General features: G+C 40.7%; 1 protein-coding gene across 2 annotated transcripts in view; it reads right to left on the bottom strand.

The window, feature by feature from the left end:
- TMPRSS7 (transmembrane serine protease 7) overlaps positions 1 to 25896 on the bottom strand; it is a 49076-nt gene that overhangs the window by 9722 nt on the left and 13458 nt on the right. Inside the window, exons 5-14 of one of the 2 annotated variants that reach the window (XM_055570268.1) lie at positions 24559 to 24752; positions 22987 to 23025; positions 22026 to 22254; positions 20303 to 20433; positions 17769 to 17881; positions 9575 to 9681; positions 5820 to 5956; positions 3820 to 3927; positions 3427 to 3437; positions 904 to 1003 (exon numbers count right to left, since the gene is read on the bottom strand). In XM_055570268.1, coding sequence (XP_055426243.1) covers positions 904 to 1003; positions 3427 to 3437; positions 3820 to 3927; positions 5820 to 5956; positions 9575 to 9681; positions 17769 to 17881; positions 20303 to 20433; positions 22026 to 22254; positions 22987 to 23025; positions 24559 to 24752 — 1169 coding nt within the window. The remainder of the gene's footprint in view (positions 1 to 903; positions 1004 to 3426; positions 3438 to 3819; positions 3928 to 5819; positions 5957 to 9574; positions 9682 to 17768; positions 17882 to 20302; positions 20434 to 22025; positions 22255 to 22986; positions 23026 to 24558; positions 24753 to 25896) is intronic. The other variant, XM_055570269.1, reaches the window with a different exon arrangement.

The raw sequence follows: 25896 nt of genomic DNA, 5'->3' as shown, positions 1-25896 counted from the left end.
AGAAGAGACTGGTTTGAGTGAATGACACTGAGCTCTGTCCACCAAGGATGGCTTAGCCACAGGTTCAGTATTTGCTGCACACGGCAGAGGGAACTGAAGCAAGCCCACAGTGTCCTGTCCCTGCGTCTCAGCAGAGCCACAGAAAGGCAGGCAAGCACTAGCTGAGAATCAGTCCAACAGCCTCTCCTTTCTTCCACGGTAGGGGAGATGCCAAGCAGTCGGCTGGATCAGTGGCTTAAGCTATGCCCTCTTCGCCATTACTTTGTCTTGTTCTCCAAGAAAATTTTAAAGCAAAAACCATACTCAGTCCTTTTGTACCATTGTGGGTGGTGGGGGGAAATGGACAGATTTTGTGAATATACAGCACATTTGTTCACAACTCTGGCTGTGTGTGTTTTTGTAGGGGCTAAATAGACTATACCCGATCACAGTATCTGGCACATCCATCTATATCAGATCCACAGTATACTTTAGTCAAGAGCAACATTAAAATTATGTCAGCAAGGAAAATCTTCCAGTATTCTCTCTCGCTCTTTCCCTCTCTCTCTCTCCACACACGTGCGCAGACTCCACCCCAGTTAGTGAACAATTCATCCATTTTATCTGGGCCCAGGAGGATTCCTGGGACCTGAGACTTTCAGTGGGGAAACTAGGACAAGTCGATCGATCGCCCTAGCTCAACAGAGATATTTTGATTTTGGCTTAGAAGAGCGTGCTAGGCGTATGCACCCATGCCTGATTCATGTGAATGTATGGCAGAAACCACCACGATGTTGTAAAATAATTAGCCTCCAATTAAAGTAAATAAATTAATTTAAAATAAATAATAGAATAGGAAAGTTGAAAAAAAAAAAAGAAGAGTGTGCTAGGGAGACCAGCAGAGTGCAGAGCACTCCTGCTCACCGTGAGTGCAGTTCTGCTCGTCCTGGCCGTCCTCACAGTCCTGGAAGCCGTCACAGATCAGAGGGCTGTGCTGCCCGGAGGAGCTGGCATTGCAGGCAGGCTTTAGAGTCCCTGGAAGGAGAACAGGCAGAAGCTGGTGAGCCTGAGACATCAGCGGGGCCCCTGACGACCAGCAGTGCCCCTGGAAACACGAAAGTGGTTAAGATGACTTAAAGAAAACAAAATGTGTGTTTGCTCAAAACTGACGGCTCCAAGAGGAAAAGTAGATGTTTAAGCTTTGGTGTAATTCTTTGTACTTTGAGTTTGTCAGATCTGACTTTTGCTGTGTGTAAATATATTACATTTTGGTGGTTTATTTCATTATAATTAAATGTATCATAAGATTTTAAGGAAAATAAAAATCGTAAGCTGTTAGCTAAATTGAACTTGTTTACCTTCCTAAACAAGATGGAGGGTCCTGAGATTGGGGATTTTGTCTTACTCATCTCTGTACTTCAAGTGCTTGATCGAGTAGTTGTTATTGTTTAGTTGCTAAGTCATGTCTGACTTTTTTGTGACCCCAAGGACTGTAGCCCACCAGGTTTCTCTGTCCGTGGGGTTTCCCAGGCAAGAATACTGGAGTGGGTTGCCATTTCTTTCTCTAGGGGATCTTCCTGACACAGGGATCAATCTCCTGCATTGGCAGGTGGGTTCTTTACCACTGAGCCACCAGGGAAGCCTGATCAAATAGTAGGGGATCTTCCTGACACAGGGATCAATCTCCTGCATTGGCAGGCGGATTCTTTACCACTGAGCCACCAAGGAAGCCTGATCAAATAGTAGGTGCTCACTAAAAGTTATTGAATAGATTAACGAATGTGAGATCTTAAAAAACAACAGACTTGTAGTCTATTGGTAAGGAAAACTCTCTTTAAAATTATTTTACCCTGGAGACATTGACTTCCTGAATTAGGAAATACCAGTATAAATCTATTACAATTTTTCTTCTTTGAAATATTTTCAGGAATTTCCTTTAAACCAGTGACAGATACAACATATTGGCGAGTACTCTTAGAAGGTATAATTTCTTAGACATTTCTGGTTTTTTGAGAAGTCATTATTTGTGTTATCTGCTCTTGTTTTTTCAGAGGTACATCTTGAGGGGAGCAGAAAGGAGGACATTGCTGCTCTGAAATAGTTCATTTATCTATTCTGAGAGTATCTAGTAACCTAGTCAACTCCTAGAGAACAGCTCGCAACATGGCATGATGAGAAATGATGATTACTAAAACACGGTTCTCGTTACAAAGTAATAGTAGTCACTTTCACTTGGAGCATCAAGTGATGCATTAATAGGAAATAATAACATAAAAAACAAAAGCAACCTCAATCCCTATATAATAGTATATATATTCTTAAGAAATAGAAGAGCCTATAGACTTAAATTCTTAATGAAGCCTAAGTTAAGAGAGTTTTGTTTTGCCAATAAAAAAAGGTGTAGAGTCACAGGTTATAAGCTTTCAGTTATTTATATTTCTCTAAAATATGAAATAGATTAAATAGCTTCACCATAGCAATTGTACTGGAGTTCATCTCTGGGTCTGTATTTATTTTTAATATTTATTTATTTGGGCTGCACCAAGTCCTATTTGCAGCACACAGGATCTTTAGTTGCAGCATTCGAGCTCTTAGTTGCAACATGTGGGATCTAGTTCCCTGACCAGGGATCGAACCAAGGTCCCCTGCATTGGGAGCATGGAGTCTTAGCCACTGGACCCCCAGGGAAGTCCCAAACTCTGGATCTTTAGGAGAAAGCATTGCCAGTGGCGTCATATGGTCTGGTGAACTATTCTCCCCATATTGCTCCCGGAAACGGGAGATAGATTCAGAAATGATGTACAAATAGTAATGAAAAGCCAAATCAGAGATTCTCTGCCCCAAAATAATAATATCTAATACCCTACCATTTAATTATCACCATTGTAATATTGATGCAAATCCCATGGATGGAGGAGCCTAGTAGGCTGCAGTCCATGGGGTCGCTAAGAGTCGGACAGGACTGAGCGACTTCACTTTCACTTTTCACTTTCATGCATTGGAGAAGGAAATGGCAACCCACTCCAGTGTTCTTGCCTGGAGAATCCCAGGGACGGGGGAGCCTGGTGGGCTGCCATCTATGGGGTCGCACAGAGTCGGACACGACCGAAGTGACTTAGCAGCAGCATACAGGTAAAAAGAAAATCTCTTTTTATTTTCAACACCTGTACTCCATAAACGAGCATTCTGAAATAGTTTACTTCTCCACAGGTTCTGAACTTCTTTCTAGAAGAAAGACCTGTGCTTTAAAATGAGATCATGTTTAAGATTGTGGTAGATTGAATTATTAGCCATAGGTCTTCATTCCCTATAATAGTATTATGCACCTCCACTTTTGCCATGGTCCCAAAGTGTAGAGAATAAACTCTCCTGCCCTTAACTATGGCCTCACTATTTGACTGATGGAATATGATACAAGTAATACCGTTCCAGCTCCAAGCCCAGGACTTGAGAGGAAACTTGTATTTTTGGTCACCTCTCCTTTGTTTCTACCACTGCTGTGGCCAGTCCACTAGTTCAATGAGGAAAAGAACCATGAGAAGTAGACCGGACTCCAGCCTGAGAAGAACCAAGCTCAGGAGGACCCACAGCTTAGGTAATGACACCCAGCTGAGTCCAGCCTAGATCAATCATACCTCAGACAACCCACAGAGGGATAATCTAGAGCAGATGATTGTCATAAGTCACTGAGTTTGGGTGTGTGTGTGTGGGGTGTGGGGGTAGTTTGTTATGTGGCAATAGATAACAGCTACAAAGACCAGGATATGTATCAGCACCAACAATGGTCCTGGCAAGCTACTTATTCCTAAGAAAAGTCATAATAAAAGCTTGAATACCCACCACAGAAGAGTTCATCGCTTTCATCAAAGCAGTCATTTACTCCATCGCATCGCTGGGCCTGAGGGACACACACACCGGAGGAGCATCTAAAAGATCCAACAGGACAGGCTAGAGATGATAAAAAATAGGAAATCTTGTGTGGGTCCCTAAAGTGCACCAGACCACATTAACAAAGAAATCTGAGTTGCTAAGTGACGTGAGTAGCAATGTGGCAATAGTAATAATATAATTTCTCCATCAAAGCAAAGCTATAGCTGATATTTGAAAGAGCAAAAGGGAGAATTTAAGAGAGCAAAGAAAGCAAACGAATCCACGAGAAGCTGAGTCAACACTGCACCCAGGTCACCATGTACAGTCAAACTCCTACACCTCCATCCTTGACTCAGCAAGGATGTGAGTCTTGGCTTTATCCCAGACTCGAAGAAAGAGAAAACTGGAGCATGACTTCGAATCTAGTGGGCTCAGAGTTCAGTCTTTAGAGTTTCTGGGGAATTTAAATGGCTTTCTGATGTCTCTGAATCCTCTATGATCAGATATATTATTCTGAGTCTGTGCATTTAATTACATTTTCAAGTGGTCTCTACCATAAAATGTATTAGTAACCACTGATCTTAAAGGTTGGACCTAGAGAGATTAACAACTGTTCTCAAAACTCAGGACTCCTAAGGCACTTCAACCAGCCTATTCATCAAAGATTCATTGCCTGCCTGGCCCAGAATCTTCACTCCTGGGCTTGTAGCTAAACACGATAGTAATAATGAATGTTTTCTCTCTGCCATGGTCTAAAGGACTGTATTCTTCACCACCCCCAAATTTTTATGTTGAAATCCTAATGCCCAAGGTGATGGTAGGAGGAAATGGGGGCTTTAGGAGGTGATAAATGATGAACACAGAGCCCTCATGAATGAGATGAGTGCCTTTATGTCAATAATAGGCCCACAAAGCATCCTCAGTCCTTCCATTACTCTAGGACATAATGAGAAATCTGAGGCCAGAAGATGGCCATCCTTCAACCAAGCTGGAACATGATCTTGGACGCCCAGCCTCTAGAACCGTGAGAAGTAAATTTCTGTTCTTTATAAGCTACCTAGTCTATGCTTTGTGCAGATGAATAGGAATAGTGTGTGGTCAGGTCAACCACTGTCTCAATAGCACACAATGGAGCAGATGAGTTCCTAGAAAATATTCACTGTTTGAAAAAATAGTTAAAAATAAGATAGCTTACTATTTACCTCTATCCTCACTGGTGACTGTAGTATTCTGATATTCAGAAGTGTAACATTCTGAATCCAGAAGGAGATATATTAGTATTGGCAGAGACAGAAGGGTCTAACTGAGCTTTCTCTCAAGTCTTAACCTCATGGATTCCTACGTGGTTAACCCTTACTTTCCCTGCTTTTAAAACAGGTCGTGAATTTCCTGAGTCAGTGTCTACTCTCTCCAGCACTAATGACTTCCCTCAGACATTGCCTTTTCTGCTGACTGCTTTCTGGCCGTGTTTCCAGTAGCTCTCAGTGTGAAGTTCAACATTCTGAAGATGGACATTTGGACTGTCCTTGGACTCACAGCTCTCCCTGTGTATCAGAGGCCACAGTGAATTGCGCCTATTGCCCTTCAATCCACCAAATGATGGTGTAAGCCTCATATTTACAAAAAATTATGGATAGCAAGGAGAACAATGAGTCAGGAAACTGATATTTCAGGAATAATGTAAGACACTATTTTTCAATTATAACAAGCAATTATATTATTTCTTCTGTAATTTAAACTTCAGCAGAATAAATACATAATTGTATGTATTATTTATCATATATTTTGTTTCTACTATATATTTAAATATTTAATTAGAGGTCCAAATATTATTATAAAAGTATGCTAGTCAATAGCAGAAGTAAAGAGGCAGTTTTCATTCCTTAACTTCTCAAAGTTTAGAGTCATAAAATGTTGGCCTCTGTTTAACCTTTTGTTACGGTTTCTTAAGGGACTGATCTCCATCTTACGTTGACTGATGTTGTAACTGCCATATTCCACCAAAAGCGGCTTGTCCGAAAGCCTTGAACTGCACTGCAGCTGAATGTGAACCAGAGGACTGGGCACTCGGAAAATCGTCTGGTGATCCATGTAGGAGCCGCAGTACCTGCCAGCAAGGGTTGGGGGCACACAGCATGAGACTGTGTTAACTGCTTGTTGACCAAACTCACTGATACTTTGGTCATTTGAGCTTCATAAACAGAGATGCTTATAGTAACGCTGATGGTAGTCATCCATCCTATGCTAAGTGATTGTGACTGAGTCACTTCTGTCCCCTCAATTTTCTCCCCTGCTAAATAAAACAATAACAGTGCTCTAAACATTATTACCTGTTACTTTCCTCACCAATACTTAAAATTGGAAGAAATATGGGTTTATATCTCTTAGTCTTCTCTCTTCTTTCAGCATATATATAACTGCCTAACAAAAAAAGAATTACCTACTTTTTTTGGCTACAGACCTTTCTACAGAACAGAGTGTAATCCATCAACTACAATTAAAAGCATGCAAAAAATTCCAGCAACACTTGAAACAAAAGACAACAATATTTCAGTCTAAATTGAATTCTGGTGAACTTCAGGGCTTGTCCTTGGCAAAATTTCAAAATAGTGATATCTATCTGCAATATTTCCCTACTTCAATTTCTTACTTCTCATCAGCTAGGAGAAAATGTCCCTCCTATTAGTAATTTTTATTATATGAGCATTATGGTTAGTGGAACATGAAGTATAATCATTAATACACTGGGTACCCATGGTACGTTAGGCTCTGCCCTGTGTGGTCAAGACTTTTCCAGATGAACTATGTAAGTTTCCAAAGGGAACCAATAAACACTAGGCTTGAGGGGGGGAGGGGGTCATTCTCCTTTGGAATCTGTGAATGGCAATCACTCCAGGTCCCCAAAGCATTTGGGAACCACACATGTTCCATGGATCAGATGCTGCTGTTCAGTGGGAAGAGCCTATCATTTCACAATTCAAAGTAAGTGAAGTAAAAGTCTCTCAGTCGTCTCCAACTCTTTGCAACCCCAAGAACTATACAGTCCATGGAATTCTCCAGGCCAGAATACTGGAGTGGGTAACCCTTCCCTTCTCCAGGGGATCTTCACAACCCAGGGATCGAACCCAGGTCTCCTGCATTGCAGGTGGATTCTTTACCAACTGAGCTATCAGGGAAGCCGCACAGTTCAAAGCATTCATGTATATTTCAGGAAGAATCTTTTGCATTTGGCTGAAGTTCAGGAGCTGATGGGTGAATATACCAGCTCTGGAGATATGAGGAGCTGCAAGGGCCCAACTGGCTAAGTGGGAGCCAGCATTCAAGAGGCACCTAAAAGCTGAGTCAAGCTCTTGGGTCCAGAGTCTACTCTAGGTGTTCATCTTGGAATCAGAATCCTGCTTTCTAATATCATGATGATTGTATCAGTATCTCATAGTGATTTTAACATTTACTAGAGTTTTCTTGCAAAGATGAGCCTCACTATGATGTTAAGGAGAAGTCAAGGGGAAAGGGACCTTTGAAACCTTGCTTGGGCTAGACTTTACAGGGGACAGTATGGAAGGAGGCATACTGGTAGTTCTGATGCAAAGAACTGACTCTTTTGAAAAGACTCTGATACTGGGAAAAATTGAAGGCAGGAGGAGAAGGAGATGACAGAGGATGAGATGGTTGGATGGCATCCCTGATTCAAGGGACATGAGTTTGAGTGAACTCTGGGAGTTGGTGATGGACAGGGAGGCCTGGCGTGCTGCAGTCCATGGGGTCCCAAAGAGTTGGACACGACTGAGCGACTGAACTGATAGTGGTAGTTTATGAAACGAACGTAAAATAAAGTGAGAGACTGAGAAGCTCAGCAAGTGTTAGTTTACACGGACAGACGGTAAGAAAACTGAGATGTAAGAGGTGAAGTAATTTGTTAAAAGTTCAAATAACAAATAAGAAGAGACAGGATTAGGATAGAGTTCAACAGATACTAAACATTTACACTTTCTAACAAACCAACTGCCTTCCTCTCAGGAACTTGGTTGTACAAAAGCTGTGAGGGAGGGCTGTTTCTTTTTCAGGTTTGTATACTGCATTCTACTTGCCCTGAGCACTCGTACCCTACCCCGTGTTCTCTAAATTTAGGATCACCAGGCTTCCTGGTATCAGCGTTACTTTTTCTTCCTTCCCTACTATAGATCCAAAGCCTTTAGGCTACATAGCAGCGAAGTGTGAGAAATTAATTCAATTAGAGCCTTTCTGATGAAAAGAACTGATAATGAAAAGGGCTGGCATTTAAAATCCTTTGGGTACCGCCAGTATCAAAAGAATCTGATAGGATTTCGGCCAACCCACAAGATGAGGGGAAGAACTGGCCCTTCAGGAAAAGTATTTAGGGCAGAGAGCTTTCCCGGTATTTGTGGGAGGAAACTGTCCATACTTTGGCAGCAATACATCGTGAGTGGTAGCGGTTGTTATTTAGGTGGGGAAAGTATCCCATTTTCAAAGGACTGCTTTAAGCATATAAGCTTACAAAAGATTTGTAAAGATTTGTGTTCTGGACCTCTAATTAAATACCAAAATGCAGTATCTTTAAAGCCTTGGGGCATATTCCACAGTATTTATGCATCTGATGTCATTTCCTTAGCAATCTTAACATATTAATCATAGCTAATATATTTTGATGTATGATAAGCATCATTTCACTGAATGCTTACCGAAAAAACTCCACCTTATTACCTCATTTTACAGACTGACAATCAAAGCAATTAAATAATTTGTCCTAGTTAATATAGCTACTAAATAACAGGGCTGCAACTTGAACCTAGGTCTTCTGCCTCCTACATAATAGACTCTTGATTCAAAAATACTTTCCAAAGGAGCACAGGCCACATATTAATAATGGATCCAGGAAAGCCTTTAAAACAAGCAGAAAATGAAAGAAAAGTGTTAGTCGCTCAGTAGTGTCTGACTCTATGTGACTCCACGGCCTTTACTCCACCAGGCCTTTCTGCCCATAGAATTCTCCGGGGGATCTTCCTGACCCAAATATCAAATCTGCATCTCCTGGAAAGCCATCTAAGAGTCTAAAGAAAATAGAAGACGTTTGCTCAGGAAAATCATTTAGAAAGGGAAGGCTTCCTTCATGGAAGAGCAAGGAGCAAAGAGTCAGCAGACAGATTTCTCAGGCTAACTTCACAAGGATCCTTGAAACTGACAAGCTAATTGGCAAAAACTGGGCATCCTGTAATTTTTTTTAATATGAGAACTATTTTAACTTTAGAAGCAAATAAACAGTAGGAACAACCAAAGAATGAATTAAGGGAAAGAGTGACGACCTACAAGGTCAATTCAGGAAGCCCAGACAGCTAGATTTCTCTCAGTTTCTTTCTCCTACTGCACAGAATTGGCTAACGATTTCTAGCTTTTATAATCACCAAGGCTTCTCTTTACTATTTTCCTTCAGGACTGCAATGGTTTATCTACCAATTATTTTTGCGAAGTACGGAATGTGTATATCCATAGCTCTGCAGCACGGAGCAGCGGTGAAAACAGGGATTTATGAATCCTGGCTTAATCTTCTATGAACTGAGCAACCTAGAGAAAATTACTTAACTCCTGTATTTTCAGTTCCCCTGTCTGTAAATAGCAAAGTGCAAACTCTTTGGAGAAAAGGCAGCCAAGGCTTTGAACTTCTGGGCAAGGCTTTTCACTAACTTCTTCACATATGGTAAACACTTACGTGTGCTCATTAATTTCCCACCATCCATGGTCACAGCCTTTCATACTCTTCTTGGTTATTGAATAGTTATGGAATTTCAGTGCTATGCCAAGAGTTGACAGGGGAGACTATGAAAAACAAAGGTAAGTCAGTGTCCGAAAAATGATTCAATTGAAGAATATGTTTCAGACGAAGATTCTGTTACTCAGAACTCACTCCCTGGGCCTGCTGTTTTAAAGGCAGTTTATTCTTTGTGCCCTGTGGCACTTGGTGAAGTAGACCAGTTCCCCTGAACACGCCGACCTAAGGAGAACGTGAGAGAGATGGAAGTGAACCACTCGGTGCTTAGGGAGCAGCTGTGAGACACCAGAGTGACGAACCAGGTGACCTGGGATAGATGAACTAGTTCATCTCTACATTTCTGTTTCCTCCTAGTGAATGAGCTCAACTTTGAAAACACCCACTTGTTAGCAAGTGTGCACACTTTCCTCCCTAGATACAATAATGACATAGTTTATTTAAGACACTATTCTGATTCTTTAGAAAAAGGAAGAATGAATCAATATCCTCTTTATATTAAACCTTGGTATTCTGGAAGGCAGTAAATGAGTCATCCCTATTATCAGAAAAGATCAAACAAGAGAAGTAGTTACCTGTTTGGTACATGCACAAGTGAATACACACACACACACACACACACACAGTGCAACTGGCCTCGTTGTGGCATTGTATGCTATGCACATACATCACATCTGATATGCACAATACTTGTTTTATGTTCTCTTTGATCCAGGGATTAAGAGAGAGTTCTCACATTTTAGGGAGTAGAATTTTGATTTCCTTATTTTCAAGTTTTAATTCTATCCAAGTTAGATAAGAGATTATTTATTGCAGTGTAGCTTTTAACTTTTTAATTTACCAAGACTTTTGTTGTGATCAAATGTATGAAGTCACCAAGGTCATTTTGAAAAGGAGGGTAATTTCTGTTTATACATATATTACCAAACTTATTGTTTGTATGATTTAATACTCTTCCTGGCCTTATTTATTGACCCCTACCCCCACTGTCTCTGTCATGAGCCAAGAAAAAGGAAAATCTCTTATTGAAGCACTCTCCACTTCTCTGTGTACTTCCTATAAGTTTTACAAGCAATAATACTATGTCCTTTGGTGTATAAATACTTGTAGTACTTAGATCCTTATGTGGATTGCTCTCTTTATCACTGTGGATCGCCTTCCTTTTCTCACCGCATGCCCTGATTTAAGCGTTGTCTGGCGTTAAGGTTGAGATCCCTGCTTTCTTATTGATTATGTGGTCTGGTATAATTGCCTATTTTTATTTTCAGCTTTATTAAATCACTTTTTAAATTCACTTTGTCTTTTAAAAACAGCATATAGTTAAGTTTTAGGTAATATTTTGTGATTCAATCTTACTGTCTTGTTCTTTTAACATATGAATTTTCTCCATTGGCTGTTATTTCTCTGACGGACATTTGGTTTTTCAGTTATGTCATCATATTTCATGCTACAGTTTCTTTGCTGTGTGGTGTGCTTCTTTCTAACGTGTGTTTAAATATAGTAGATTTCCCCCCTTAGGCTACCTTTAAGAGGAAATGGGTTGGGTACTTTATGACTCTGATTTAAATGTCACAACATCACCGTTAGGCAGGTAGTTATGATACCCATCCTACAGAAGAAGTCTAGGCTAACCAAAGACAAGGAGCCTTCCCAAGGTTAAGAAATGAACTACTCCTGCATGTCCAAAGCAGTCCTGCATGTCTCTGAAGACCTCCTTTTTCTTAGTCCCAAGTAGAGATCCACGTTAGGAACTCAACAGGATTGGTTTTTATTCGCCATAAGACTCATGAGAACACATATCACATTTTTTCCACTCGTCATCTGACTATTTCTTTACACTAAAAAAAAAAAAAAAATGCAAACTAAGAGATAGTAAACTCTTCAAGGAATAAGTTAAACTGTACCGCATAAGAACATATTCCAGTTGTAATCCTCCACCAAGAAACTCGCTTAGGCATTTTCACTGAGTTCCAGGGCACCAAAACAAAATGGATTTATAGGCACCACCACCCCCCTCCCCAGCACAAAGCCTGTCTACAGTGAAAGGAAATATGTCCCCTTGCACGCTGATTCCACTGACACAGAATGGCACACTTTCTACTTTCATACTCAGATTAACCAGGAGGAGCTGTTGATATGACTGTGATGATAAATGGAGGGGCAAAGTGCAGTTTCACAAAGCGCTGCAAGTTATTTTGACAAATGAACAAGAAACATGAACACTCTACTAAGTACGCTATCTCCTTCTATGTTCTGTACTCTCTATTCCCACTGCCCAGCCCCTGCCTTTTCTTTGTGAATTTTAGCCAAGTAAGGGGAGGCATTCTCCTGATCTGGACCTGCTGTATTTAAATATTTCTCTAGTCAGCGATGATGACAGAATGCAGGACACGCCTTACCTTATCTTCAATCACCCCTAGCTCGCCAGTGGTTGTGTACACACAGCTCAGATGAACTTCAGATGAACACTAGAGAATTCTGCAGCAAAGATGCTTGTCACAGAAGCATGGAAGAGAGACTTCCTTCTGGGAATCCCATCTGATATGAGGAGGTGAATGCCCATGGCCCACGGTGATCCCTGCTTATGTCTGGCTGCTGCTGCTGCTAAGTCGCTTCAGTCGTGTCCGACTCTGTGCAACTCCATAGACGGAAGCCCACCAGGCTCCCCCGGCCTGGGATTCTCCAGGCAAGAGCATTGGAGTGGGTTGCCATTTCCTTCTCCAATGCATGAAAGTGAAAAGTGAAAGGGAAGTCGCTCAGTCGTGTCCGACTCTTAGCGACCCCATGGACTGCAGCCTACCAGGCTCCTCCGTCCATGGGATTTTCCTTCCTTCCATGGCTCCTCCTTCCATGGGGGCAAGAGTACTGGAGTGGGGTGCCATTGCAGAACATACCTAATTGTATAGGGTGTTGGGCTGATAACATCTGTGATAAAACAACTCAAAAGACAGCTTCTTTCTTTGCTTCTGAGACTCTAAAGCAAAACTGATCATTTGGCGGGGGGGTGGGGAGGGTGTGCGGGAAAGGAAGAGACAGGGAGGTGAATGTTCAGTGAAGTGATTATTATGACACACAGGGGAGCTGAACATCTCTGTTGTTGTTGTTCAGTTGCCCAGTTGTGTCCTACTCTTTGTGACCCCATGGACTGCAGCACGTCCCTTACCATCTCCCAGAGTTTGCCCAAGTTCATGTTCTTTGCATCAGTGATGCCATCTAGCCGTCCCATCGCCTGACACCCTCTTCTCCTTCTGCCCTTGATCTTTCCCAGCATCAAGGACTTTTCCAATGAGTTGTCTATTTGCATCAGATGACCAAAATACTGGAGCTTCAGCTTTAGCATCAGTCATTCAGTGAATATTCAGGGTTGCTCTGCCTTAAGATTGAATAGTTTGATCTCCTTGCTGTCCAAGGGACTTTTAGGAGTCTTCTTCAGCAGCACAGTTTGAGGGTGTCTGTTCTTTGGCTTTCTGCCTTCTTTAGGGTCTGAACATCTTTAGAAGCCCAGAAAAGAAGGGGCTGCTGAATTTATTTATGGGGGAGGCATGATTCCTTCTAATTCCACGTGGATTGCTCACTATTGGAGTAGCTTCTAGCAAATGATTTGCCCCCATTTCTGTTTTATTATATATAAACCATAACTAGAGTATCTATCCTACCTCAGAGCTATATTTTGAAGAGCAAATTGTATGTGTGCTGAAAGCACTAAAGTACTAGACAAAAGCGGGGCTTTCCAGGTGGCACTAGTGAGACGTAAGAGACTTGGTTATATCCCTGGGTTGGGACGATCCCCTGGAGAAGGACATGGCAACCCACTCCAGTATTCTTGCCTGGAAAATCCCATGGACAGAGAGACTAGTGGGCTACAATCCGTGGGGTCACAAAGAGTCGATGCCACTGAGCACAGTAAACAAAAGTAGACAACATATTATAACCCCAAAGTCCTTTTTTGGTTTTTCTGATTTAATATCTCCCTTCTCTGTAGTCTGCAAGCTCTGCCAAGGACTTTGGTCACCTTGCTACTAGGCAACCCTGTACAGGTACAATGCCTGACATGTAGCAGACATCCTACAAATGTTCCTTGAGTTAACAGGAGAGCTTGGGAGAAGAATCGGATGGGCTCTAAGTTGGAGCAAGAGTTAAACTTTCTCAGATAAATAAGACCTTAAAAACTCAGCTGAAAGTGAGTTGGCAAACGGAATTGATTGTTCTTTGGTAGATTTGGAAATTGGACCAGGCTCTAAGAAGGACTGCGGATGACATAATCAACTCTTGCATAAAAAAGGTTTATCGTGACTCGAGTCAGTATTTTTGTTGCTTAAGTCATCTGGTTCTTAATCATTTTTAATAAATGCAAAGTTATTTTGCAGGTGACAAATAATTTTTTACATGATTTCCATTCAGAAACATGCTCTCACACAGCTATCGGTGGCTGCTCAAAACTTTTTAAGGAAGGAACAGCTTTATTTAACCTTCACACTGAGAAGGACTGACCTTGATCTCTGGGAAATGGTGTCATCCCATAAGCCTGGCCCCAGTATTTCCTGTCTCTCATTTCCCATTTCCCACCCCCAGGCTCTTTTCCTTATAAAGATTTCCTTTTATTCAGCATTTCTAACCCTTGATTCAGTGAAACAGAAAGTGATTTGATATTTTTATTTGTACCTTAAACTAAAACTTAATCACAGCAATGTTTAGGAACTTTTAAGTTATACATGGGATCAATAGCTGTTTTATCTCAAAAGGAATTTCAAAATCATCTGGAGGTTTTAGGAATGGAGTCTTTCTTGTTCTGTGTGTTTAGTCACGCAGTCATGTCTGACCCTTTGCAGTTCCAGGGACTATAGCCCTCCCAGCTCCTCTGTCTATGGGATTTCCCAGGCAAGAATACTGGAGTGGGTTGCCATTTCCTACTCCAGGGAATCTTCTCTACCCAAGGATGGAACTTGAGTCTCTTGTGTCTCCTGCGTCTCCTATATTGACAGGCAGATTCTTTACCACTAGCACCACCTGGGAAGCCCCTTTCTTTTTCTAGATATTATAAAGAAGATAACTGTTCATTGAAGAGATTAAAGAGACATATTTGATGTCTTTCCCTTCTCTGTCCCCAACTCTTCTCATCTTCTCTTTCCCTCTTCCCGCCTCCCCCACCTTCATACTAGCTAGCCACCTGAGGCTCTGAGCTTCTGCTTCCTGAGGCACCAAGGATCTGGCAGTGAGCCAGAGTTCAGCACCTTTATGTCTTAAATATATTTTAAATGTTTATGATAATGATCAAAAAAATAATTTAAGGATGCATGCTGGCAGGACATTGACATCAAGTACAGATTTGGGTATAATGAAATTGTTTCAGTATTTAAAGGTTATGACCTTGCATAAATCCTACATGTGCAGTAAGCAGCCTCCTGCCTGGGAGGCTTTGCCTCAGCTTTTCCCTTTGCCTGCAAACTGTTGTCCTCGACACACACCAGGTTAGTTCCCTTGTGTCTCAGGGTTCTGTGCAAATGTCCCCTTGTCAGTGAGGCTTTCCCTGATCATCCTGTTTGAAACAACAAATCCCTGACTTCCTACCTTTCACACCCCCACTCCAACTCCGCTACAAAGCCCCTCCCCAGTTTCATTCTCCACAGCATTCTACCATCATGGAATGTGCTATAAACATTTTTGTTGCTGTTGTTCAGGTGCTTGGTCATGTCTAAATCTTTGCAAGTCCATGGACTGCAGCATACCAGGCCTCCCTGTCCTTCACCATCTCCTGGCAAACATGAGTTTGCTCAGACTCATGTCCACTGAGTTGGTGATGCCATCCAACCATCTTATACTCTGCCACCCTCTTTTCCTTTTGCCTTCAATCTTTCCCAGCATCAGGGTCTTTTCAAATGAGTCAGTTCTTCACATCAGGTGGCCAAAGTATTGGAGCTTCAGCATCAGTCCTTAAAATGAATATTTAGGGTTAATTTCTTTTAGGATTGACTGGTTTGATCTCCTTGCAGTCCAAGGGACTCTTAAGAGTCTTCTCCAGCACCACAATTCCAAAGCATCAATTCTTAAGCGCCAGCCTTCTTTATGTCCAACTCTCACATTTGCACATGACTACTGGAAAAGCCATAGCTTTGACTATATGGACCTTTAAACATTTTATTTGTTTATTTGTTTGTCACCAGGAGTACGTCAAGGCTGTATATTGTCACCCTGCTTATTTAACTTATATGCAGAGTACATCGTGAAAAACGCTGGACTGGAAGAAACACAAGCTGGAATCAAGATTGCCAGGAGAAATATCAATAACCTCAGATATGCAGATGACACCACCCTTATGGCAGAAAGTGAAGAGGAACTAAAAAGCTTCTTGATGAAAGTGAAAGAAGAGAGTGAAAAAGTTGGCTTAAAGCTCAACATTCAGAAAACGAAGATCATGGCATCCAGTCCCATCACTTCATGGGAAATAGATGGGGAAACAGTGTCAGATTTTATTTTTTTGGGCTCCAAAATCACTGCAGATGGTGACTGCAGCCATGAAATTAAAAGATGCTTACTCCTTGGAAGGAAAGTTATGACCAACCTAGATAGCGTATTCAAAAGCAGAGACATTACTTTGCCAACAAAGTTCCGTCTAGTCAAGGCTATGGTTTTTCCTGTGGTCATGTATGGATGTGAGAGTTGGACTGTGAAGAAAGCTGAGCGCTGAAGAATTGATGCTTTTGAACTGTGGTGTTGGAGAAGACTCTTGAGAGTCCCTTGGACTGCAAGGAGATCCAACCAGTCCATTCTGAAGGAGATCAGCCCTGGGATTTCTTTGGAAGGAATGATGCTAAAGCTGAAACTCCAGTACTTGGGCCACCTCACGCAAAGAGTTGACTCATTGGAAAAGACTCTGATGCTGGGAGGGATTGGGGGCAGGAGGAGAAGGGGACGACAGAGGATGAGATGGCTGGATGGCATCACTGACTTGATGGACATGAGTCTGAGCGAACTCCGGGAGTTGGTGATGGACAGGGAGGCTTGGCATGCTGCGATTCATGGGGTCGCAAAGAGTCAGACACAACTGAGTGACTGAACTGAACTGACTCCCTCTACTTTATAGTGAATTCCATGAGAGCAGAGCTTGTGTGTGTGTGTGTGTGTGTGTGTGTGTGTGTCAGACTTCATGGATCCTAGTGTCTAAAATACTGCCTGACACATAGCAGGCATTTAATAACAACATGCTGAATGAATACAAACTAGACAGTTCTTGCTGCTTACATCCAATATCTACATCTCATAGATATTGCATGGTCTCACAAAAATTACTTCATATGCATATGCTGCAAGAGCAAAGGTGACACCTTGCCCTATCTCCCTCTACATGAATATTAAGTTGAAGAAGGAAAAATAGGTAACAGACTGAGATTTTAAAAACAAACAGAGAAACAAACAAAAACCAGGAACTCCCTGTCTAGCACTAGAAAAAGTTGTATGTATTTCATATAAATTTGCACTGATTTGTTTATACAATGATATATGTTTTTTGTTTGTTTTAATCACTAAATCGTGCCTGACTTTTTGCAACTCCATGGACTGTAGCCTTCCAGGCTCCTCTGTCCATTGGATTCCCCAGGCAACAATACTGGAGTGGGTTGCCATTTCTTGCTTAATCCAATTTTTATTTTTTAAATTATCTTTCTGATGAAGTAATTAAAAGTTAGTAATAAATGAGGTCTATCATAATAAAATAAGTTGTTTGATCCTGTAATAATGTCTTTGCATTTTTTAATCTGAGCCATCAGCAAAGCCCCTGGAATACTCGAGTGGGTAGTCATTCCCTTTTGCAGGGAATCTTCCCAATCCAGGGTCTCCCACATTGCAGGCAGATTCTTTACCATCTGAGCCACCAGAGAAACCTTTATTTTTTAATACAAACAAAATAAGAAACTGGTTAAGTAAGCTCCAGGTTGCAAATGGCAGTTAATTTGTGGGAAACAAGTTGAAATTACAACAAACTTGCAGGTTGTAGGTAAAATATTTTAATAAAGCTTAAATATTATAAAACTAACATTCTTTTCAATTATTTAAACAATCAGTATAATTAAATTCAGAGATAAATTGTTACTAAGAATAAGATAACAATATTTTTTCTAAGATAGTGGTAAAACTAGGCTACCTGAAATTTCCAGGTACACTTGCATTTCGGAGGATAGTAGCTTGGGTAATATGGACTTGAAATTTTCCCTTCAAAACCAGTGATTTCTTTGACCAACACTGTGTTTTCACATTCTGAAAAAAATATCCAGTAACACACAGTGATTTGCAGTTGTGAAATTATGAGAAATAGATAGCATACATTTCTTTAACTATAAATACACATTTTCTTGATCAATAAATACTTATCTTTGAAATGTAAGCTACTTTTTAAAAAGAAATAGTACCCTAGGATTTATAGCTATTATACTATTCAAAGTCTACACTTGTTTTCAAATAATTTATTTTGGTTACAGATCTATAGGATGCTATTCCTTTCTTTAAAAAACATGGTTTAAATATATTTTTTCTTCCAATTTTATTGAGCTATAATTAAAATATTAACCCTGTATATATATATATTTTTTTTTTGACATACAGCACTATAAATATGTATTTCTAAAGCTCTGAGTTAATTTTGTTCAAATTAGTGTGTATTTGTTGTCAAGGGTATATCCAGTTTACATAACATGTTATGCTCTTTAAGACAATCTAAATGTCTATTCTTACTGATATGGTCATCCCTCTGCTGGAATATAAGCTGTCTGAGAGCACTGATTTTTTTATCTATTTCGCTTATTATTTTCCTAACACCTAAGTAGCTCCTGGCATACAACAGACATTCAATAAGTATATTTTGAGTTAACAGACAAATTCCAGTACCATATTTCTGTTATAATTCTTTTTTTGAACTATTGGAGTTACAGGTAACTTTCAAAGCAACAACATCTCAAATATCGAGTTCAATTTTGTTCAATAAATTAATTTTACATTTGGTTTTGTAAAAATTTATCAAAATGAGCCACTGCCCTAAAATATCGATGAATCTGTAGCTCTCACCATCTATTTAAGCCAAATTCTCTTCCCTCCTTACCCTCATCTCCCATTCTGATCTTTCTGTTGATGTTCATAAAAAAGTCAGCAAAACATGACCTGTAAGATTTGAGCAGTTTCCAAGGCAACAAATGTTATAAAAGCATGAGAGTTTCAGTGAGGGCTCTTTTCATTCTGTTCTGTTTGACTATTTCAACCCAAGTCAAAAAAAGAAGAATGAAGGGAAAGGTCACTTTTTGCTCACTAGAAAACCTCTGGGTTTTACATCACAAGCACCTTCTAGGATGGCACTCATGTGCACGCATGCTAAGTCGCTTCAGTTGTGTCCAACTCTTTGCGACCCTATGGACTGTAGCCTGCCAAGCTCCTCTGTTCATGGGATTCTACAGGCAAGAACACTGGAATGGGTTGTGACGTCCTCCTGCAGGGGACGTTCTTGATCCAGGGATCAAACCCACATCTCTTATGTCTCCTGCATTGGCAGGCTGGTTCTTTAGCACTAGCACCACCTAGGAAGCCTGGCACTCATGTGCATTACTGTAAATGGGAATTCACAAAAGAATGTGCTAAAAGAATGTGCTCTACTGAGCCATTGTCCCTCAGCTCCAAACCCATCCCTCTCTGCTCTGCAAGGCTGGTCTGGCACTCTGCAAACTTCTCTCTTTTACCCCTTGATAGACTCTGCCAGAGGGCTTCCCAGGTGGCACTAGTGGTAAAGAATCCACTTGCCAGTGCAGGAGACGTGAGAGATGAGGGTTCGATCCCTGGGTTGGGAAGATCCCCTAGAGAGGGCATGGCAACCCACTCCAGTATTCTTGCCTGGAGAATCCCATGGACATAAGAGACTAGAGGGCTACAGTCCATAGGGTTGCAAAGAGTCGGACATGACTGAAGCAATTTAGCAGGCATGTACACAGGCTCTGCCAGTAAGGGGTGCTAAAGACAGGCTAGAAATCTGGAGAGGAAGAACTAGACTTGTGCCTGTTACTTATTTCTGGGAGTGTCACCCCAGCAATGCCGCTTCACCCCCGCAGGCTCTCTTCCTTCTTGTAGCAGACTTGAATACTGCTAGCAGTTTTCCCACTCCCACTTTATTGTGTCTTCCTCAAAGATACCAGCTCAGCTGTCTGGCACCCTCCCCTCAAAGGCCTGGGTCCCAAGTTAATTAACTTCTGAAATCATAGACATGAACACCAGCTAGGCAGGACCCCCTCCTCAGAGGCCTGACTTTCATTCCACAGACCCCCTCCTCCAAGTCCTCAACTGTAATCACTCCAATTGCTTTTATTTGTTCCTCCAAATCTACCAATAGTAGTTGCTTCCTACCATGTGTTATATCTGTGATAACTTACAGTCTTTTTGTTTTCATGTTTTTATGGGATTTTTTTGTTTTTTGCCTTTTGAGATACCCATTTTCACACCTTTACACTGAGCTAACAGTTCGTTATATTAAATCCTCTCTGTTAGAATAACTAGTAAGATCTCCCTCTTCTGACCAGACCCTGACTCAGGATCCTGACTTAATGCAACTAGTATTACAACATAGCCTCAGGAGAGATATGACTGGAGTATCTTATCAAAACAAGTATTTCTCATAACTTATTTCAACTGGGAAAGACTTACTTTGCTCTGGGATGACTTCAAAATATGCCCGAATTCCTGATAGCCTCCATACCTGAGGAGACTTAAATGTCACCAACATGAGATTATTTGTGGAAACAAATGATTTTAATGTTCTTGCAGGTTCACAAATTCTGAAACCAGATAACAAAACAAAAGCACATAAATAATAGGTTGTTGAGGGTTGGACCTTCATCCGCCACGAATTCTGCACATTTCTTGGGCCCTCTGCACGATCCTCATGTCACTAATTCTGCACATTTCTTGGGCCCTCTGCACGATCCTCATGTCACTAATTCTGCACATTTCTTGGGCCCTCTGCACGATCCTCATGTCACGAATTCTGCACATTTCTTGGGCCCTCTGCACGATCCTCATGTCTTGGACTTTGCCAGCCAGGTCTTCATCAGTTACTTGCCACAGGGCACTACAGATGGAGGGGAGCTGATATAGGTACAGAAATTTTTGTCCAGTGACTATGGAAGAATTCTCCTGGATGGCTGTCCCTGGACCCTCCTTGAGAGCAAACAAGGTATACCTGAAGGGTATTTAACAGCAAAATTCATCAGCTCTTCACCAGGGAAAACTGGGCTCGAAACTTAGCTCCAGCACTTAACTGAGCAATGAAGTAACTAATTCTTCATAAATGACAGTTTCACAACTCTGAAATGGTAGTAATAATAATAGTATACTCCTCATAGCATTGTGATGGGGATTAAATGAGATAATAACTAACTGTGTCTGGGAATAGTGAAAAGAAGCCAATAACGATGATTGAGGGATGAGAATTAGTCACAAGTACTTTTCATTACAAATTTTTAGACACTGAATTTTTAACATGTTCATTCACCACCAAAATATGAAGAAATAACACTTACAAAAATATTATTCTATACATGCATAAACATTATTAAAAATGATAAGATAATTTGTATGTCTTTTAGCACAATGAGTAAAAATAACAAATTCTTAATAAAGCCTAACTGACATTACTATGTTATCAAACTATTAAGCAATCACAAAAAGATGTCTACTAGTAAGTAGAAAATACTAAGATATGTATATGTATATATGTGTAGAATAATGTACATGTGTGAATGAAAGAATGTATGCAAAAATATAACATTTATTTTTTCTGGGTAATGGAAATGCAAAATAATTGACATTGTTTTCTCTGATTGACCTCACTTTCACATTGAACATTGTGTTATCTTTATAATAAGGAAAAAATTTATTTTTCTACAGCTATGTAATCATAATAGAATATTTATTCAAATGGGCTTCCCAGGTGGCTCAAGTGATAAAGAACCCACCTGCCAATGCAGGAGACATAGAGTTGTGGGTTGAATCCCTGGGTCAGGAAGATCCCCTGGAGGAGAGCATATTTAAACATTCTATTGAAACAATGGTCTTCATTGTGATTGTAATGAAGTAAAATTAAGGTTCCCCACCCCCCAGAAATCTGTTATATATCAAAACTATTGACCAAAGTTCCCACTGTATTGATTTTGACTGTTGTATGCTATACGTGAAAAGAAACAGAGTCTGATAGGCTCTGGCTAATCCATGGGGCGCTAACTAAGGCATGGGTCAACCTCTGACCTCATGAACATACACAAAAATGGTTAAAAAAAAAAAAATCCAAGGGCAACCCAGACATTGTAAAAATTGTATAAAGAGTTATAAAAACTCTTTTCACTTGCCAACTAGAGTGCCGGCATCATACCTGTATAAGATGGTGCTCCGGATTGGCAAGAGAGCGTCATAAATGGTCAGGGAGTCAGTGACACAGTTGTCGGCTTCAATCTGGACAGACTCTATCGAGAGTCGGATCAGATGGCCCACTATGGCCACCAGCTTGAAGTGGCACATCAGCCTCCCTGAGGTTGTTGAAATCTCCAGAGGGTAGTGGAGAGACAGATGATCTGCGTAGAAGTCCTGGGAGCAGCCTTTGTCTGCGGAGACAGCACTGGGTTTTGCTTTGTTTTGTTTTAGGAATGATTTTTCTAGAAATCTTTATAAAAAATAAACAACAAAAGAGCTCACATGGAGAATATCTGCTGCTTTTGCCAGCCTAGAATCCACTCTCATATCTTCTGTGCCTAGTTTTTACTTTGAGAAACCATCCTCTACATGGCTTCGTTGGGGTTAAACTCACCCCTAGATCCAGAGGTGAGCACACAATCCAGACTGACCAATCAGAGCCAAAGAAGCAAAGAGGCGGCATATCAGCCAGTTTGAGACAATGAGACTCAGTGCCAGGACTTCTGCAGGAACTATCATGAAATATAGATGAGGTTTTCTTTTTTTTCCATCATGGTTGCTAAACTGATAAATTATAAGCTTGGATCTGCTGGTGGCCATTTATGCCACCACACTGGAAGAAACATTTGATGAAGCCTCAACAGAAGAAAGCAAAAATGCAGAGTCCTGATGATATTTTATCTTAGAACCTGGACCCAACCGTGCCTGCAGCCAACATACTCCATGTATGTCCCAGTTATATGAGTCAAGCAAGTTTCTTTCATGCTTAACCTAGTTTGAATATCCATCTGTCACTTGCAACTGAAAGAACGCTAACAAATACCATTGAACAGGAAAGCTACAGCCAGAAAGGATGTAGGTTTGTAGGCAGGGACATGGGTGGGGAAAGGAAGGGCAGGGAAGAAACCACAGATAGAACTTACTAGATCCTATGGTTGAAGAGTAATCTGACCGAAGACCAGCTGCAATGAAAAAGTACATAGAAGAAAACCTGTCAGTCCCAGAAATCAGTTTGTCAGAATTTTGCTTAGTAAAAATATTTTCAGTCATTTAAAAGCAATCAGTATATCTGAGATTTGCTTTAAAATAATCCTGTAAGGTAAAGGAGGTCATGTAGATATTTAGAGATCAAATAGAACAGTTATGAGTTGATAGTTTTTGAAGCTGAATAAAGGGTGTAAGAGTTCATTAAACTATCCTCTCTACTTTTATACTTCAAATCATCTGTGGTAACAAGTTTTAAACACTTTTTATGACAAAAACCCAACAAAATACGCAAATAACTGGTTTTGCATCTGAAATAGTATATGTGATACAGAATTTTCCACTAGACATTTTCTTTTTCTTTCTTTCTTAATATTTTCCATTCATGCATTACTTATTCCAAATACTTTTCATCTACCTACTACATGCCCACATATCTACCTATCTAGTTTAAATCAAAATAGAAAAGTGCATATATTTGGGGTTAAACAATAATTAAACCACTTTTCTGTTAAGACAAGTAATGGAGTTTGCATTTTTGACTGTGCTATGGAGCAGGCCATTTTGGAGCATTGGACCACACTATAGAACATAGACACAGTTCTGTCTGAAGGAAGGAAGAAACAAGGAAAGTAAATCGCAGAAAAACTTTCCTTCTGCAGGACTTTGTCCCTTGGAGCCTCGGTTTGAAGATGTCTGAAGCCAAATTAAGTATAGAGAAGGGTTTGTTGTTTAGTCACTCAGTCCTATCCGACTCTTTTGCGACTCCATGGACTGTAGCCTGCCAGGCTCCTCTATCCTTGGGATATTCCAGGCAAGAATACTGGAGCGGGTTGCCATTTCCTTCTCCAGGGGATCTTCCAGACCCAGGGATTGAAGCCATGTCTCCTGCATTGGCAGGCAAGTTCTTTACTGCTAGGCCACAAGGGAAGCCCCATAGGGAAGTGTATCTTTTAATAAATTTAATTTCATAAATATATTTGACTCCAATTCTATTGTCTAATCATTGTATATAACATTTAGCAACTTTCTTTATCAATGTAGCTCCAGAGTCTTTAGCTAATCCTGTTCCACTGAGATTGTGGAAAAGAATACAGTCATTCCTCAGTATCCACCAGGAACTGGATCCAAGACTATGCATCCCCATCCCCAAGGATGCCAAAATCCAAGGACACTCAAGTATAAAATGTATAAAGTGGAATAGTATTTGCATTAAAATCCATGCACATCCTCCGGTATACTTCAGATCATCTCAAGATTACTTATAGTAGCTAATTCAACATAAATGCTGTGTAAATTTGCCAGCTAGCAGCAAATTCAAGTTTCGCTTTTTGGAACTTTCTAGATTTTTTTTTTCTGAATATTTTCAACCCATAGGTGGTTGAATCCATGAATGCAGAGTCTGTGGATACAGAGGGAAGACTGTACTTCGTGACAACATTGATTACAATAGAACAGTGTCAAGAGTACTGCTGGAAGGAGAGCTTGAAGGAGAATTACCCAATAATCACCATTTAATACCACAGAGTCCATGTCCACAGCCAGACCCTGCAGGCTCCCCACAGAGGTCCGGTTTATGATGCTCGTCTGGATGGAGTCCTTCAAGATGGCAGCCACACAGTCCTCACAGAAGATGTGGCCCTTGGCATGAGGCATGACAAATACAAGCCAAAAGTGGACAAGGAGGCCACCTTTGTTGTTACTGCTACAGTGAAAAGAGAAAGAAGTTCAGGGATATGCCTCTTAGGAAGCAGACATTCACAAGGATCCAGTGACCCAGCTGATAAATTCAAGGTGAAGCCAATGAGCACACCTTTCAATAAACATAACTTCCTTCTTTAGGAAGCCATTGACCACTTTTATGGGAATTTAGAAAGAAAAGCATCTTGATCTGTGTGTTCTTGCGCTGGGTTCAAATCTAGAACCATTAGTAAATTTTGCATCTCCATGGAGAACACACTGTTTCTATGGGTATCAATCAATGTTCACTGCCATTACAAATAACAACAGTTAGAATGCTTGATACCTCAGGATCTTTAGACACAGTGCTAAACCTGCTTCATCCCATTAATCCTGTGAGGAAGGTCCTATTACTCTTCCAACTTTACACATGAAGAAATGAGGGTCAACTCGAAATCATACAGCTGCTCAGTAACAAATCTAGAATTCAAGCCTAATTTGGTTTTCAGGTAGCTGCTCCTGCTTCAGTTTGCTCTTGGAGCAGAATCTCCTAAGACCTAAATATTGTCATGTTTTACGAAAAAAACATAAGACAGCGTTCTACCGCACATATTTTGGGAAATGGAAAGTGAAGGAAAGGAAACAAATTGCTTTACTACAAGACTTTCTTAGTGCCTTTAATCTGCCAAAATGAATTGTGAATCTCTGCAGATATAGCGGAGGTGGGGGAAGGCAAGATACTATACACAGCACACAAATTTTCCTAAAAACCATTTGAACATGGGATGCTTTTTTCTCAGAAGATTTCTAGCAACTAGTTTTTTTACTGAACATATTTTGAAATACATCCATCAGTGTTTTATTTTTGCCTTCACCTAATAATAGTGGACATGTTTATGGCCATTTTGCCTAGAAGCATTAGTACAGAGGTCCAGGTTAATTCCTGGTGTTTGTATGTGTTCAGTCTCTCAGTCATGTTCGACTGTTTGTGACTCCATGGGCTTTAGCCCATCAGACTCCTCTGTCCATGGGATTTTCCCAGCAAAAATACTGTAATGGGTTGCCATTTCCTTCTCCAGGGGAGTTCCTGGTGAGCTTTGGTAAATGAAGAGAAAAACTCAGCATGACAAAGGTCTGGGTCACAATTGTGCTAAAAGGGTATTAACCCA

The sequence above is a fragment of the Bubalus kerabau genome, chromosome 2 (genome assembly GCF_029407905.1).
Source record: "Bubalus kerabau isolate K-KA32 ecotype Philippines breed swamp buffalo chromosome 2, PCC_UOA_SB_1v2, whole genome shotgun sequence".
Taxonomy (NCBI): Eukaryota; Metazoa; Chordata; class Mammalia; order Artiodactyla; family Bovidae; genus Bubalus; species Bubalus kerabau.
This window is presented reverse-complemented; position numbering and strand designations above follow the sequence as displayed.